Genomic DNA, 17,686 nt, shown 5'->3' with positions numbered 1-17,686 from the left:
TGTATATTTTTTTCCTGCGATTTAAGATTGTTAAAATAATCTTGACAGCATTTTGCCAGTCCTTCATCAGATATGTGCACACATCACTATTAAACTTAGGGTGGTCTTTCTTATCCGCACGAGTCCATCAGATGGAAATATTCAAGACATTTTCATAAAATCATCATTTTATTGTTGAATTTGTGTGTTCCAATATGTTTGCACAGCAACAAGTCTCTAATGAATAGCCACAGTGTTGCTTATTGTAAATTTATTAGGAACTGAGAAGTTTGGTTTGAGGTTCGGTTCATTTAAGCTGTGCCAGTAAGTGTATCACACGCCCTAAATAAAACAAATCATTCTGACGGCACATAACCGGCTTTTTTTAAATTGTTATTGTCATTAATATTGATTGGCTAAAACTCGCACTAGGTGAAAACAGATCTGAGTTTTGGGATCCTATAATATGCATTTCTAATGGTGGAATCTAAATTTTCTTTGTGTGTCCTGAAACTTTACAGTGTGAAATATTTTATATTTCTAATCCAGCCAGCAGTGTAAAAAAATAGTGTTCACATCCTCCAGCTAAATAAATGTTGATGTATTTTGTTACATTTGACTGATTTTTGATGCATTAACATGTATGTCTGTATTACTTGCTGTTACAAATTAAAGTTGATCTAATAAATGACATGTCAAAATGCTTTGTATTATATTTTTTCTTTCTTTGTATTACTGCTGTTAATAAGCAATACAAATATAGCTTTTAACTTCATGGTGTAAATAATAAACATTAATAAAACTGTTTGTGTAATAAAAACTTTCTCTGAGGTGTTTAAGTAAAGTTGTCGTTACTAGTTTGTATTTTTTCATGAGGTGTTCTGGGAGCCTGCTGCAGAGGCTCGCAGCAGAAGGATTCACCAGATGACCAACACCCCTGATGAATGAAAGCCTGGTTTAAGAAAGTCTGGAAAACCGACAGGGGGCGTCTCCTCTCCCTCCGTCCCCCCGCCTCCCCCTCCGGCACCCTCCTCCAGTGTGGTGGAAGAAGGAGGTATTGGGGATCTCCTCCTAGACAACAAACCCACATTCAAAGAGGGGCACACGAATTACATCACGCTCCGTGCGGAGGATATAACGGAGGTCGCGAGTTACGCTCAGCGCTTTTCTGCAGAGGACACAACTGGAGCATCATGCCGAGCAGAGGCGCGCGAAGCTCGAGGACGCATGATCTGATCTTTGCCTTTAGAAGTCGTTTCCACTAATGCTTCGTGGAACAATCTTTTATTTCTATAGCGGATTTTTATCATGGGAATCTGAATATTAAGGGACTCTAGAGGCCCACGTTTGGATACGGCTCACGCGTAATTGCGCACAAGTGGACAATAAGCAGCTCCGTGTGCGTGAGGATCTCATCGATGAACATGGATCAGTCTCACCAGTGTATTGCCATGTATCTGCTGGTGCTGTCTCTCGGACTTGTGATGGATAGAGGGATTTGTCAGCACTACTACCTTCTCCGTCCCATCCCGAGTGACAGTCTGCCGCTGGTGGAATTAAAAGAGGACCCGGATCCTGTCTTTGACCCCAAGGAGCGAGATCTTAACGAGACTGAATTAAAGAGCATCCTGGGAGACTTTGACACTCGTTTTTTGTCCGTGTTACAGCCCACGGAGGACAAATTCACCGGGAACGATGAGCTCGACGACTTCGAGATCCAAAAGCCGGGGGGAGTACTCCCGAAAGAAATCCGAGCGGTGGATTTTGACATCCAGTTCGGCAAGAAGCACAAGCCCAGCAAGAAACTGAAGCGGCGCCTGCAGCAGTGGCTGTGGGCCTACTCATTCTGCCCGGTCGTGTACACCTGGACCGACCTGGGGAACAGATTCTGGCCGCGGTTTGTGCGAGTGGGCAGCTGCCTGAGCAAACGGTCTTGTTCTGTTCCGGAGGGGATGGTGTGCAAACCTGCGAACTCTACCCACCTGACGATACTGAGATGGAGATGCGTGCAGAGGAAGGGGGGGCTAAAGTGCGCCTGGATACCGGTGCAGTACCCGATCATTACAGACTGCAAATGCTCCTGTTCGAGTTAAAACACAAGACTCTGAAGATAAATTATAAGCTCAGTATTTTTTTTTTCCAAATCTCTTTCACGTGCACTACCGAGTGTAGGAATGTATTTTCTGTATATGCGGTGCCACGCAGTTATATAACTCCATGTACAAAATCAGTATTATTTGTAACCAGAGTCTACTTTATTTGTGGAGAATATTGGTTATATATTTTGTATTTATGGAGCGATAGAGCCACGTAAGGACTTGCTGTTTTCAAAACGCGGACGCAGCGAATCGACCTCAGAGTTAAACGTGGATTATTGATACAGTTTTGTGTCAGTGACTTGTTGTTATCCTGTAAATTTAAGGAAATGTGCTATTTATTCTTTATATTCGTACAATAAAACGACACTGAAATGATTTAAACATGATTTTCCTTTACTTCTTATCACTTTTATACCCAATCTGAGCGATTACACACTAAGTCACCTGCCACATTACGCACAGCCTGTAGTTCCCACGCTTAAACCATTTTACGCATCGTGTTCTTATTACAGTTATGGTGGCTGGCCTTCCCTGTCTTACAGCTTATTTCATAACAGTACATAATTATAGAACCAGACGGAGATTTGGCTATAAAATTACTCATTATTGGGGGGGAAACGTTTCTCATGGTATCATATTGGTCTTATCAGTAGTCAATTATCACTTTCTGATTTATATACAACAGGTCACTGGTTCTCTTCAGTTAGCCAGAACTATCTTATCAGTGCTAAGGCTGTCAGTCACACATGTCTCACTTTCTTTCATCTGCACAAGCCCTCCTCCTCATTTTCAGCCCAGCAGGAGATTTGCTGGAGAATCAGAGGCTGATACTTCATGACTGTTAATAAGCTGACACCATTAAAATCTGGATAAATTATTTTCTTCATAGTGCAGTTTTGTTCATTAAAGGTCTGATGTCTCCTGGGCAAATATTAAGCGTGCAAAAGAGCTAAACATACAAAAAAGCTCAACTTTCTTTACAGTTAGGAAAGAGATTACAGTCAGTAAATATGCGCAGAAACAATCTGATTAAAAATTAAGATTAAACACAATGATGGGGAATATTTTCCTGTAGATGATGGGAAGCGCTCAATTTGAGCATAATTTTGCAGCCTTGCACACATTCAGTTGCAAATATCAACGTGAGTCATTATAAATATGCTAAATTTATTTAAATCAGGGAAGAACGTGGCATAAAATATTGCATTACAGTCTTGTGTTCATTAGCTTTATATTGCATAGGTATATAAGGCAGTAGTGATGACAGGTTACGTGCTTTACTCAAAAATGAAAATACTTTTTAGGCAATAGATGAATGATGTGAAGAATCACGGTATAATTCAAAGATTGCATATACTTGTCATTACTTCATAACACTTCCAATACATAATTTTAATCTAAGGCTTTACTCGACATTGTGGTACTGCAGTTTTACTGTAAATGACAGAGCTGGGTTTTCTTCCCTTTGCTGTGTAACACACAGTAATGCATCTTCTTACAAACATAGTGATTTTATCCCAGTCGCTCTGAATCAGTAAAGGCATCTGTGTGTGAACTTTGTGTGAATTATTTTGAATTTAGTGGGAAAAGACTTATACAGTTTACAGCTGTATTAAATAATCTGTATATTCTGTAATGGCCTATCAAAACATAATGGGCCTTTTCAAAGCTACATGGTGTTAGATTTTAACAGCATTGCATTAAAAAGAAATATTGTGGCGGTCTTGTTCATTGTTATTCAAGCTGACATCTTTATATCTTTTTTTTTTTAACTTTGGCACCGCCGCTAAAATCCAAGGGATGCTCTGTGTGTTTGATCACAGCTGTAGGGTTTATAATATGAATAGTTTTAATGTAGCGTTTCTAATCGTTTTGTGGAGCTGCTTCTGTCTCACACTGACTGAGACAACCCCCCCACCCCCTCAGTTGTTCCAGAGCCTCAGTCGGGTAGACAGTGGGGCACCAGAAAGCCTGTGTTTTGTTTTAGTTGTGTTTAGTCCGTAATGATGCTCCTTAGCCTCAGAGCCAGCTCTGCACATATGCATGCAGCAGACAAATCCCTGCACTCGTCACCGGATGGTAACCTAAGGCCAAAAATTTGTACGACGCATCTTCAATAAAGTCGTTGTGTAGCCTTTGATGTATGTGTGTGTATGCTGGATCTCAGGCGGTTGCCGCTGATCTGTTATTTCCACTATACTGTTTGTCCTCTTGTGTAAAGTTGGCAATAGTCGGGATTCACAGATGACAAGCTCTGTGCATACCCAGCTATTTCAGGTTTTATGCATCATAGTCTGAAGATTTAGATGCGACTGCCTCAGTAAATATAAATCTGATCATTTCTAATATGTTCAAACCCATTTTCTCTATTTTTGCTCTTTTGAAACAGGTGCTCAAGTATCTCTGTGTTTTTAGCAAACTGTCGACATTTAAATTCTTTTCTGATTGTTTTTACAAACCTCTCCTTAGAGAACTTTTCCTCATGTTTCTTATCAAATGAGAAACGCAAGTTATTAGTTGTACTTTCCTCTTCTTCAATTTCAACCTCTCTTTCCTTGGGTTTTTCCTGCCGTAGCGCAGGCAAAGTGCTGACGCCGGTCAGATGATTTGTGTGTGGAGTAATACGTGCTGACAGAGCGCTCGGTGCCTGCAAATACCAGCTGAAGACTGGAGGATGCAGGGCTGCTAATGCCCTTCGTCACTTCTGAGCCGGTTCCCAGCTCTTTGCGTCTCTCTCCTCAGCCTCGCAGATCTCTCATGTATGAGATACCCGGCAACACATTGCTTTTAGCCACCAGCGATCCATTAAGTTAATGATCTCTTTGGGTAGAGGCTCGCTTTACTGCTTTTCTACTCCCTCCTCCCCCCTTTTAACCTAATCAACCTTTTTTATTTCTATGCAGATATTCTGAAGCCAAAACCTTGTTGCTGATTAAATTCTCCTACAGGCTTCAGATATTTTCCTGATCAAAGCAAACTTCTCCTTGTTGGTTTTGCCAACAATATCAAACACGACTCATTCATTTTTCATTACAGATGATAAAAATTACTTTTGATAACTCTGACTGGCTCATTAATAGGCCAAAGGTAGCCTCTGTGGCACCATCATTACGAGTACAATAACAAGCCGAATGTGCCAGCTTAGTTTGCTCCACAGTCTTGACTTTTACAATGTTTATTCAGTGGGAATGACAAATTTCAAATAATGCCGTTAAACAGTTGAGCACATGAAAGGATGTGCCGTAATGATCAGGTTTGTAAGCTTCGAATACACATTTACTGCTGTACATGGGCCACAACTCTATAATAAAATGATACACAAAGCTTTCTGCTTTGATGAAAGCCAAAAAATACCTTTTGATCTTCTTAATGATAGTAGCTCAGAGAAAGTTTTGACTGGTAACGGAAAGTGCTCTGTTAAAAGGCACATTTGACATAAGATATGGCCTTTAAACTTTAAGATGTGTTTTATATTTCAAAAGCTTAATTTGGCAAACATAATGAACCGCAGCCCTCGTTAATCCACCCGTTTCAGTGTGTGCGTACTTTTTTAGTTTTGATCTGAAGCCATGACACTCTTATTTTGCACTGCATGCTATAGTAGATCAACCTATAGATAACAGAGTAACCCTTAACGGTGCCTAAGACAAATTAAAAGACGTTAACAATTAAAACACCTGGAGAATTGACAAGTGACGCTTTAGTACTTGTCAAAGATGAAGATAACCGACATGATGTCAGCCACCGGTTTGTGGAACAGACTGGAGCCTGTAGGAAAAACAGGGCGAGCTAATATAGTTAAAGTTAGCATGTTTAAGAGATCCGCAGCTAGACGTCTAGTCAGATATCACTCATTGATTTGGACTGCATATGTTGAAGATTCAGAATTGGCAATTTGGACAACCCCATGTGGGGTTTTTGAAGCCCAAAGTAAGCATATTCTATCAAGAGGGCAGCGTGCTAAAATGTTAGCTAACTTGGTTAGCAAGCTACACCCACAAACTGTACTGGTGCATCACACCAATGCTAGTCACAGATGCCTCTGTAAAGCACGCTGTGATTGCTTTAGTGCCTTAAAAATAAGTTAGATATATAAATGTAACTCCTTTAAAAGCACTTTAGTTTTCTCAGAGATCTTATTTTCTTGAGTATAAGGTGCTTGCTCAGGTGCTAAGTTGAGCAAGCACCTGATTCAAGGGTGAAATGAGTCCATCTGTTGATGAACAGCAGTTTAAATCTCTGTATAAAGCTACTAAGTGGGTCTTGAGTTGAATGTCTAAAAGTTTCAAAATGTAAAAGGTTTGCTTAATTTTTTTTAATGGATGGTTTAAAATGTGTCAAATTTATCTGACATGCTTTCATTTGGAGTTCATTCATAATTCTCTATCTTTAGTGACTGTAGGGATTTGTCTGCGTGCGTCTGTCACTGTGGGCAAATCTAAAGACATGTAAATGGGTTTCACTGACTCGCTGTCCAGATGTCCAGCCGTGGCTGCAGCAGAGCCCTCTGGGAAACGTCGCCGAATGAAGGCAGGTGTTCGCTCCCAGTGGAACAGGGAACATCTGTTTGTGTTGTTCACACACATGTTGCTCAGTTAAAGCCTCATTTTGTTCCTGCATTATTTTGTTAGAAAGCTTTTCCCTCCTGTTGAATATCGGCTGCAAAACCAGCGCTCTTAGTCTGAATAGGAACACGCATAACCAAGGGTGTAATTTCCAGGGGGGTTAGGGGGGTTATGACCCCCCCAGTAAAATCATGAATTATCTCGCATAAATAGGCTGTTGATTTTCTTTACTCATTTCAGTTATTACCAGCAAAATAGTTTCATGTTTAATCATCTGGGAATTTACCCAGATTTATTTATTTATTTAGACAGAGATCTTGACACCCCCCCCCCCAAATGTTCAGCACAAAGTTACGCCGATGCGCATAACGCTTAACCCATTAACAATGTGCACACTTGTGTAGACTACAGTGTGTCTGTGTGTTTCTGTGCTGTGCTCACAGTGATGATACTTCTCGTCCTAACTGATAATCAAGCTGTATGGACAGTTTGAGTATTTTTAAAATGGTAATTCCATCTTCTCCTGACTCATAAACACAGTCTGTAAATTTTACCAGTACTGCATTAATACTTTCATAATTCCTAGCGCCAGCTCCTGTTATTGGAATTGTTTCAGTTCCAACTTATCTGGGATTTGGGTGGAAAAAGCAGTTTAGGGGTTCTGAAACACCCGTAAACACCAAGCTGAGTCAGCCATTGGGCTTTGTTTGGAGTTTTTATTTATGGAGATGGTTTGTTGTTTAACTCATTAGCTTATCAGCATGAAACTGTCAAAGCTATTTACTAAGAATTTTTCTCAATTATATCATTGTTTTGGCACTGACGTTTATGGAATTATGTTGTTGGTTGAACATTGATACAATTAATGGAAAATTGTACTCAACAGATGGTTAACTAGTGATTTTTTTTACCATCCACTTCCAATTAGATCACTCTAAACATCAGTTTCATGAGCAAACATTAGGATCGGGCGCACTTTCGCTGAGCCTGCAGAGCGCAAATCATTAGCAAATGAGCCCGAGTGTACTCCTTTGAACGTCTTTCACCTACAACTGTTCGGTGTCAAAATTTGAGGTTTGGCATTTGGCAGTTTTTATCACTCAAGCTTTAACTTCTTGTAATTTCATGCTCTGCAATAAAGACTGATCACAAAAATCCAGAAATGTTCCTTCGTGGCCTGACGATGAGCCAGGTCTTATGGATTTTTGTTGGTTTCTGGAATAAACTAAATGTCAGTGATTGAGAAAATTATTTCAACCAGGCTACTTTTGTCTTTTATCTTTTGCTAAATGTTACTTCTGAGATGAAATGGCATAAATCAGTGTACAGAGAATATGAGAAACTGGTGTGCTCTGGGCAGACACGGCCTGTCAAAGGTTTGATTTGTCTGGTAAAAGATGCTGTTTGGCGCTCTGCCTGGTTCGCTGCGCTCTCCCACACATCGCATAATTGGAAGCCTTTGAAATCTCCTCGCTGCTGCTGCTGCTGGTCCTCGTCCTGGTCACGATGTTCAAGCTGAGATGCGTACCATGGCCAATGTTAATTTTTCCGGCATTTTTGTCTGCTGTAAATTTCACCAGGTTGATGATTTGTGGGGGCGAGGAGGGGGCGATCCCGCTGTTTGATGTCCAGAGCTCGTTAATCCAAACCTCATCTGGTATGCAAGGTCAGGCCGTACTTTGATGTACACGGGGGCAGTTCTGCCAAGCCCAGAGAGCCGAGAGGGCACTGTTCGTTTACAAAAAAAAAAAGAAAAAATCAGGAGACATAGCAGCCTTGACACATCTTGGCTTTTGTCCATCAACTACTGTGAAGACGAGGTCTAGCTTGATGAAGAGGCCTCTTAAGCCTCCTGCAGCTAGGAGAGCACGCACGAACATTTCCTGAGAAACTGATTCAATACCAGTCGTTTTCCAAACTCACGGGTAATTGGAGGAATGTGTGAAACTTTAATGTTTTCCTCGGGGAGCCACCAGCGCGGTTTAGAAAGAAAGCACCATGACGATGCAGAATATATAAACCCAATATTGGCATGTGCTGTCATACTGCTTCCTTTTAAAGATTCGCCATATATTCCTATTAAAACAGCTTTCACCCCTGAGCTGCTTGACAATAAAACAAACAATAATTGGTTTATTTTGGGATTTTGATTTGTAACCGCTTCAAATCCTTTGGCATTTTTGGCTTGCGGTCCTTTGAAACAGAGAAGAATGAGTGGAAGCGGTGTGTTTGTTATGTAAAATTAAGCAACAACGGCCCCTACTTTGCACCCAGCGCAGGAATTCACTGCAATTAACTCTTGAGCGTCGCATGTAAATACGAAGGGGTTCGGGGCTCCGCAGGCAGGCCGGCGCTCTTCACACACTGGATCCCGGGCCTTTGTTCTTCCAGGGCTTTGGCCGGCCGCCACACTGCCTCACTTGGCAGCACCTAACTATAATTTTCTCACAATGCCTGGCGTGTGAGCCGTCCATCATTCCTCTCTCTGTGTCTCCCAAAGCTCCCCCGGCCCACTGGCACCTCTTAAGCCTCCAGCATTTTCAGGTTTACCCACTCCTGAGCGCATGCCAAGTCTTTTCTATCATCCCGTCATCTTGCACAACCAAACAAGCTGCCTAAGGATATTTATTAATTCACTCTTCACACTTGGCTATGCTTTGATCAGATGGTAAGTATCTTGCCATCTGATCAAAGTATCACTCCTGTATCGCTCCTGGAGGTGTTTTGATATTCTCAGATGTTCTGTGGGATCGCTGCAAATTGTTTCCAGGTCCAGCTCTGTTCAGTTCACCGACAGTAACTTTAGAAAGTAATAACAAGAGTGCTGCTCTGTACATGTTTTCCTCTTGTTCCTTAAATACCTTTTAGATGTTCACTTGATTCTGAGAAGGCAGCATGATATCGGGGTTTAGAAAGAAATCCTCAGGTGCAAAGGAAGTGGCCACAGCATGGACAGAACCAAGCATGGGCATGGCACTTTAAGCTCAGACTTTAGATTTTGTAATTTGATTACTGCGATGTTGCTCCGAGCGTGTGATTTTTATCTATTTAATTTCTTATCTGAGGTTTGACAGCATTCAATATCATCAAGCTAAAGTTGAAGCAATGCATAATATTCACTCTCTCACTTGTACCATCATGACATAAATGCGATGTAAATATTAGGGGTGCAACGACACTGGTATCAATATTGAACCGTTCGATACAGTGCTTTCGGTTCGGTACGCATATGTATCGAATAATACAAAATTTTTAATTTATTTTATCAACTTTCCTTCTGATGATGCTGTCTGTGTTGAGCGCTCAGAGGATCTGCACTCGACAGTGCAGCCTGGGCGGAGTAGTCGAACACAGATTCACTGAGCGCAGGGCAAGCTAGCGAGACAGAAGCTAAGCTCTGGTTGCAACATGACAAATTGAACCTCCCCCACCCTCATTCAGATCTGGTGTTTGGAACTATTTTGGTTTTCATGTGATGTATGACCCTGAAGGTAAGCGAGTCATGGACTAAAGTAAAACAGTATGTTGGATGTGCCACGCAATGCTCAATTACATGGGTGGGAGCTAGTGTGTTAGCGCAGTTAGCTCGTTAAGGTGTTGGCCGTCCAGCCCCACGCACAGGGCAATCTGCGGTAGCTCGTTAACGGAGATTTGCCGTGTTGTGGCGTTAACGTCATTTCAACGAGATTAACACTGACAGCACTAGTGGGAACACAACGAATATGACTGCACATTTACGCCGACATCATCCTAGTGCAAAGACAAGTGGAAGCAGACAAAAACAACAAGCACGCATGCTACAAACTTTACCCGAGTCATTTAGACAGCCGTTAGCACATGATTCTCCTTATGGGGACCTGATATGTTTAATATGCTGCTGAGAATATAGCCCAGAAGAAGCGTATAGTATAGCTTTTATTTTGGAAAGAGACATTTCTCTGTAATAAACTCTTTTCCAAAGAGGAGTGATTTCTCCATCAGATTTATTTTTTTTATTACTTTGTTGTTTCAGCAACATTAAATTTAAAAACTGTACTTTTGAGTTAAAATATATATCTATAATTTTAATAAATGACAAATTAAAAAGGCATGAACATTTTTTTTGTATCGAAAAAATATCGAACCGTGACACCAAAGTACCGAACCGTGAATTTTGTGTATCGTTGCACCCCTAGTAAATATATAAATACACAACTGTTTTTTAAAGTGCAGTGTTTGAATTAAACCCAACATCTAAGACTGAAAAATAGAGTTAATGCAGAGTGCCAAAAGTTGCAGTTCCTCTTGTGGCCACTTGAGGCTGGCTCCAAAAACAATTTCTTCCCCCATAGACTGCTACATTATAATGGCGAAATAAACACGCCTGTTGTTTTTAGCCTTACTGGGTAGTTTTCTTCTTCATAACTTTTTATAATGGCTGATTTTTTGTTTTCTATAGCAGCGGTCCCCAACCCCCGGGCCATGGACCGGTACCGGTCCGTGAGTCGTTTGGTACCGGGCCGCGAGAGTTGGGGCTTGAGTGTGAAAGTTATGGTTTTCAGGGTTTTTATCATTAACTCGGTTTCCCTGGGTCTTTTCCCGTGTTGTAGTTGTGTGCGTTACCATAGCGACCAGAGAGCATCAAGGGGTAGAGAGGAGGATGTTACTCTCAATGTTGTTGGCACATTTCAGGAGGACGCTGCTAATAAAGTTACATAATTACACAGTGAATTTGCGTTTATTATTATATTTACAAAATACCACAGTTTTTGTCTTGGTTGTGTCATTTTAATTTGTTGTATTTATCCGCGACGCCTTAAAGGCCGGTCCGTGAAAATATTGTCTGACATTAAACCGGTCCATGGCGCAAAAAAAAAAATAGCTTATTCAGAGTGTTGCTGTTTTGTTTGGGTGTCCTGACGCAGGAAGTTGTAGCTGATTTGTGTCTACTTGGTCTCACCTGGACTAATTGGAGTTGCTGAGTAGTACGACTTGGCTGTGTGATACAGATAATATTCTATACACTAATTAAACCACCAACTGTTTTTCATTGGTGAGAGTCAAGGCAAAAATCCTGAAAACAATGGTAGTAAGAAAGAAACAGTGTTGTATATTATAGACTTTTGGAAGGTCAGATATTATTATGAGTTCATTATAAAGAATTCTTTAAAAAGCCACCAAAGATTGAATAATGAGAATGAAGCTGAAAGCTTCCAGTCTTGTTGTATTTGTTTTGTAACTGGAATCGCGTCTTTATGTGTTTATCCTTGGTCAGAGGTTTTGGTTCAGGACTTTCCACAGTACTTCAGGATCTTGGCAGCCATGCGGGCACTGCAACCGTGATGTGTGCTTTGGGAATTTGGGTCTAAGTGTAGCAATCCAGCGATCTGGATTATGTGGCTTTTCTCTCTTTTCAGTAGGTGTTGAACTCTGCATGGACACACCGAGTGTTCAAAGATGTTCGGCTCAGTTATACGGGAATTTGCAATGCTCGGTTTGAGGGATATTGTGAAGCGTCACTGCAGGTAAACAGTCTGTGTGCTGGCAGAAACAGATACAAGCAGATTGTGCAAAGGTCTGCCAGGAGTGCCGCTCTGCCGGGATGCATGTTGTGCGAGGAAATGAAGTTTGTGAAAGTCTTTTCTAAACTTTGGCTTAGCTGCTGAGACTGGAGTAGCAGTTGTGGTGTTTCCCTGTGGGTATAAGCGAGTACTCAGTGTGGCAACCTCCCGGTTAAATAAACTGCAAATAACTTGTATTTTCTCGAAAAAGAGAAGAAGATAAAAGAAGAATAAAAACTTGAGTTTGCAGATATTACGATTTTATCAAATGGTGGAACATAAACCTCCACAGAACCTACAGATTTACTTCTGTTTCAGTTCATTACATAATCAACAGAACCTGAAGTTCAGCATTAAAGGTTATTGGGAGCGAAAGCCCTCCAGCACCAGAGACTGAGACCGAGCCAACCGTGGCGTCTCCATCCTCATGATGGAGCACCGCCAATAGCACGCCTGTGGGTTTCTGATATGATTGCATTCTGTCAAGGTGCTGCACAGGCATGTCACATAAATACTCAACATTTCATGGGCATGATGACTTGAGGCGTGAGCTCAGATATTTTAGCAAATGTGTCAGCTGGTAAATATACACATGGTGTACATGGCACTTAATCATACGGAAAACCTCACTGACAAGTATCTCATCACGGTACATAAATTTAGTTTGAAAGGCATTTTAAGTTTTTGTTTTGTTGAAATACTTCCAGCGAGCAACTCCTCCTAAAACCACAAATTGTCATTTTTGCATTTCTGCTCGTGGACAAACGAACAAACATGCTGTAACCTGCTAATTTGGGAGAAAACGCAACATGTCCTCGTACTCCAGCGACAGGAGATTGCCAGTTAGTTCTGTAACAACATGGATTCAAATATAATATCCAGTGTTGGAAGAAGCATCATCTGGACTTTGACTCGGGAGATTGGTGCTCCTCCTACATGCAGGATTAAGCAACGGACACACGGACGCAGGTGTACTGTTGAGAAAACGGGGTCTATTTTACCCAAAATATGACAACAAATTAGGCAGCAATGCAAATAAGCTATTTTAAGAACTAAACGGGCTCATTAAAAAGGTCAGCAACTTGGAGCGCTGCTTCACAAACCAAGACCCAGGTCAGAAACAAACCAACCAACAAATGGGAGAGAAGACAAAGGGACACGGAGAGTAAGTAAACTCAGTGCTCAGTCCTAAACCCCCATGCTTTCACAGCAGATGGTTTGGTCCACTTGTTAGGTCTGTGAACTTTAACCAGCTCTGCTGTCAGCCTTTTGTTCAGCTACAGGAAAGACTGTAGCGGCAGATGGGCACCTCAAGAGAAAGACAAAACATCATTAATGCAACTTAGAAAAAGCATTGACAAACACAGTAAACCAAACATGCCTGCCCTCATTTACAGTGCAATAAAATGTGCTGAAACACACTAACCACACACAACAAACCCTTCCAGGGGGGGCTGTCCTCTGCACGTCCAGTGACAGCAGTAGAAAGGAGCTCAAACGGGATAGAAAGGAGTGCGATTTTGTTTGGTGTACAGTGCACGGACATGACCAAATTGTTATTTTGATTCTTCACAGCTGAATCATTTAATAGTTTTTCAGTTGCTCTTTGGATAAACTCTGGTATCAAAACTTTTTCTCACGACTCTCACCCCATAATTTACATCCTCTTACTCACTTTAATACGTTGTAAAGTGAAGATGATACAGTATCGTTCTTGAACCGTTGCCAGCGTGAGGTACCTTTGTTTGCATACTATTTGGCCTCAGTCATCAGGCCTCTCCCCTGCATATTTTGTGGGTAAAGGGTGCTGCTGTTGTCCAAATGGAGAGAGGGAGAGTGAGGGAAGAAGAGAACTTATGAAAGACAGCAGCAAGGGCAGTAGGCGGCATAGAATGGAAGATTTAAGATTTATCACCGAGCCACGGAGTGGAAAGAAGTGCTGCAAGTCTGGAGAGTGGGTTTCCACTTCAGCCTAATTCAGTGTGAAGTGTTTAAGACACACCAGTTTGGTTTGAGGAGATAAATGGGAAAGCCAGGCTACTTTCCGAGGCCGACACCTCTCCGTATTTCAGCTCCATAATTAACTCTCTCAGTAAGTTTTCGCCACAATTCACTGCAGGTTGGCGATTTCGTGTTTGAAGCGCGTTCTTCGATTGAGGTCCACATTTGTTTGACGTGACAGACAGTGTGAAGCTGCTCTGAAAGGTATTTCAGAGGATATGTGCCATCTAGTGGTACAGATGTGTGCAGATGTTTCCCACAGCTGCAATGAAAGTGCACGTCGATGGATCCGGAGTGCAGTTTGTCTCTGCTGTGGCTCGAGATTAAAAAGCATGAGTGCACAGCATGCTAACAAGGACTAATATTAGCAGATGGTGAGCTCTTAAGACTAACGCTGGAGACTTTATGTGAGGAATGATTGATGCATTCTTAACACTTCCCAGTTTTTAAATTATGTGTGTGTCTGTGAAGACGGGTCCTTCTCACAAACGTGACCTAAATGACATGTTTGATGACTCGGCCCTCACACTCTGAGCCCATTGGCTCTCTTAATGGCCGTTTTATTACCTTAGCGTGTTAACCTGAAGCGCCGCTTGCCGCCTAAGAAGGAACCGAGGAGCTGCATGAAAATGATTACACCGCAATTATATCAGCCACTTTGTGCGACTCCTCAATGCCCAGCTGTCTGCCGCCTGCTGCCAAGAAATGGATTAGTTTCACTGCTCCTCTAATAAGACTGTTAAACCAGCAGCATGAGCTCGAATAAATGGATGAAAGCTACAGATAGAGGGATGGAAATAGATGAATATTGTCAGGCTGCTGCCAGTCGTAGCTGGAAAACCTGGCCGATGCAAAGAGGGGATTCTCATTATCTCCAGGAACAGTGAACACCCAGCTGGCTCTTCCTACAATCAACACCTGTCAAAGGTTCTCACGCAGGACACGACAGCGTCAAACAGAGAGAGTTTTGTATACCCGGAGGGCACGAGTACAATCCCGGCAGTAATAAAACTCGGGCAGACCGTGTTGGTCCTGTAAACGTAATCTGCAAAGTGTTAATTACAACCTGGCGCCTCTGTGAAGCTGGAAGTCAGCTGAGTCGTCAGCGGCGTCCCGATCTCCTTCCTAAACAACACAGCTCGAGCCGTGGCGACAGACCTTGGAAACGAGATTTTCTCTCTGTTGGGGTTCCTGTTTGAATGGGCTGCTTTAAACAAATTAAGAGTCAGTCAGATGCTGTGTTTGCGTGACCCCCCTTCATCCTCGGGGGTTAGGGTTGGGGTGGGGGTAGCAGGGCGGGGCGCAGCCAGAGAGCCCGCGTTGTTTGCTGTCATTCATGTGGAGGGCCGAGGGTTTGTGTGTTTACCGCACGCAAGCGCTCCTCGCAAGTGCCACTCAATGAAAATGCTGCTCAGGGTCCATTGCATGCCACAAAGCCAGGAGACGCCACGGCTGTGAAGCTGCATGGATTAATCGATTAGCGAGAAGTCGGCCTGCTGGAAATTCGAGCTCTTGCTCTGCACTTTTTTTTTTTAAAGTAATTCCAGCTTCTCCATGTGGAATCAATCAAAAGGATTTGTTCATATGTAATAATAAAACAGAACCTGTCTTTTCCCTGATTGGTTGAGGGTTTATGGGTAAATCTGTAAATTTATTAATCGCCGCTCGTTATGCTCACTCTGGTTTTCTGGAAACTCTTCCTCTGCCTGCGTCTCCCACTGTAGCCCCAGAGGACAGGGCTCAGTCAATGAGCGCCGCTCTCAGATTTTGTTATTTTGTTATTGTGTAATGGTTTCCAAAGGTTGATGGATGGCTCCTCTACAGGTCTCCCTTGAGGAGCAAACCCCTCTATCTAGACATTAATCTACTGCTGTGAGACAGACACGCTTGTTTAGCTAGCACAAAGCCCAGTAAGCTGTTGTCTCTGAGAAAAACCTGGCCGTCTCCAGAGCCACTGGAGGCAGCGAGGGCTGGAGCCAGAGTAATGACCTGTGAAATTCACCGATAGAGTTGTCGTGTTGCACGCAGGTCCGCCGGCACCGGGCCTTGTTCACAGCCCACTGCTGGTATCAGTGCTCCTCTCCTGATGCCGCTCAGCCAAAAGGACTTAAAACCAAAATGCAGACTTTGTGAAACTCTTAAAACAACAACTTTTGAGCTTTGTTTTCCTCTAACGAGTCGACGATAAACTGCCACTGAAATCGGCCGGTAACGAGCTGCTCCTTGGCGAGTTTTGTTCTAAATTATTTGGTTAAACTCAATATCTGAGACTAATTTCCACTGTGCTGTATCATAACAGCGCTCTCAAATATTTACTCGGCTTTGCCCTGTGAAACGGTCAATATTACCTCTCCCTCTCAATCAGATTAGGATGTGAAGCTGAAAGTTGAGGAGGGGAGCCTTTGACGGCAGTAATGAAAGTAGTTGTGTCTTCCCGAGAGCAGATTAAAGAAAGATCAGAAGGGCAAACTTCCCGCTGGCCTCTTATGTCTGGTTGATACAGTTTGACTTAGTTACCCCAGTTTCACAGCGGAGGGAGATTTCCTCCTTATTCTTGCCCCGTGGGTGTTAAAGAAACCGCTCTCTGGGAGGAGAACAGGCTTATATGTCAAAAACCGCTTGGGTCCATAAACGCCTCTTCCTCTTCATCATCCTGCCTCCTTTATTCTCAGTTACTTTTTAATAATGCTTTACCGAATTGTGTTATAACTTTATGGCTGCATGCATGACGCACCAGGAGTCGTCAGCTAAGCTCGTAGCAGTTGAAGGCTGTAAGGTGGAGCTTTGCAGAAAAGATAAATGTCAACTTAATCGCGTTTTGATAACAGGCTTGATTTTGGAAAATGAAACATGCCGTGGCTTATCATGTCAATGAGACGCACACGGGGATAAATGTGTGCTTGTTCTTGTTGTGTACTTTTGCACAGTTGTGGTTATTCATCTCCATGAGATGAAGAGCGCGCGATAAAAAGAAAAGTTCTAGATGAATTTGACTCGTTCCTTGTTGCTATTTTTTTTATTTTAATTTTCTGTTTTTCGCAATAATGTTTGTCCTCAATAATCAGTCAGAAATGAAATGTTGTGAAAGTTATAGTCTAAGTTTATATTATACATATTGGTACGTTAACAGTTGCTGAGTTATTTTATGTTATTGATATTTGGCTTCTTGTTCTCAGCCGAGGTGATGGACAGTCCAGAGTATCCAGGTTTGGATGAGCAGTCACAGACACTGAAACTGTGCATCCTGTTTGCATAAATAAATATTTTTAGTTTTAAAATGAAACCAATAAGTGTGTAATATTAAAGGTTTCTTTCGCAGTGATGAACCAGGCACATATTCTTCATGTCTAAGGTGAATATAGCTCTCAGTCTGGTTTCAATTCTACTGTTATTGGGTTTATTCAGAAAGTTAAAGTTGATCTCGTGTCAGAACTTAATCCCAATCCACAAAATCTTAACAAAATGGATTAAATAAAAAGAAAAAAGCATATAAGCTGTGAGT

General features: G+C 42.1%; 1 protein-coding gene across 2 annotated transcripts in view; it reads left to right on the top strand.

The window, feature by feature from the left end:
- nog1 (noggin 1) overlaps positions 1-4,135 on the top strand; it is a 42,208-nt gene extending 38,073 nt beyond the window's left edge. For both annotated transcript variants that reach the window (XM_040042301.1, XM_040042292.1), the window contains one exon: positions 856-4,135. In XM_040042301.1, the coding sequence (XP_039898235.1) occupies positions 1,398-2,072 (675 nt within the window). In that variant the 5' untranslated portion in view covers positions 856-1,397 and the 3' untranslated portion in view covers positions 2,073-4,135. The remainder of the gene's footprint in view (positions 1-855) is intronic.
- The last annotated feature ends 13,551 nt before the right edge of the window (positions 4,136-17,686 follow it).

This window comes from Simochromis diagramma, unplaced genomic scaffold (assembly GCF_900408965.1).
Source record: "Simochromis diagramma unplaced genomic scaffold, fSimDia1.1 OVJJ01000321.1, whole genome shotgun sequence".
Lineage (NCBI taxonomy): Eukaryota > Metazoa > Chordata > Actinopteri > Cichliformes > Cichlidae > Simochromis > Simochromis diagramma.
This window is presented reverse-complemented; position numbering and strand designations above follow the sequence as displayed.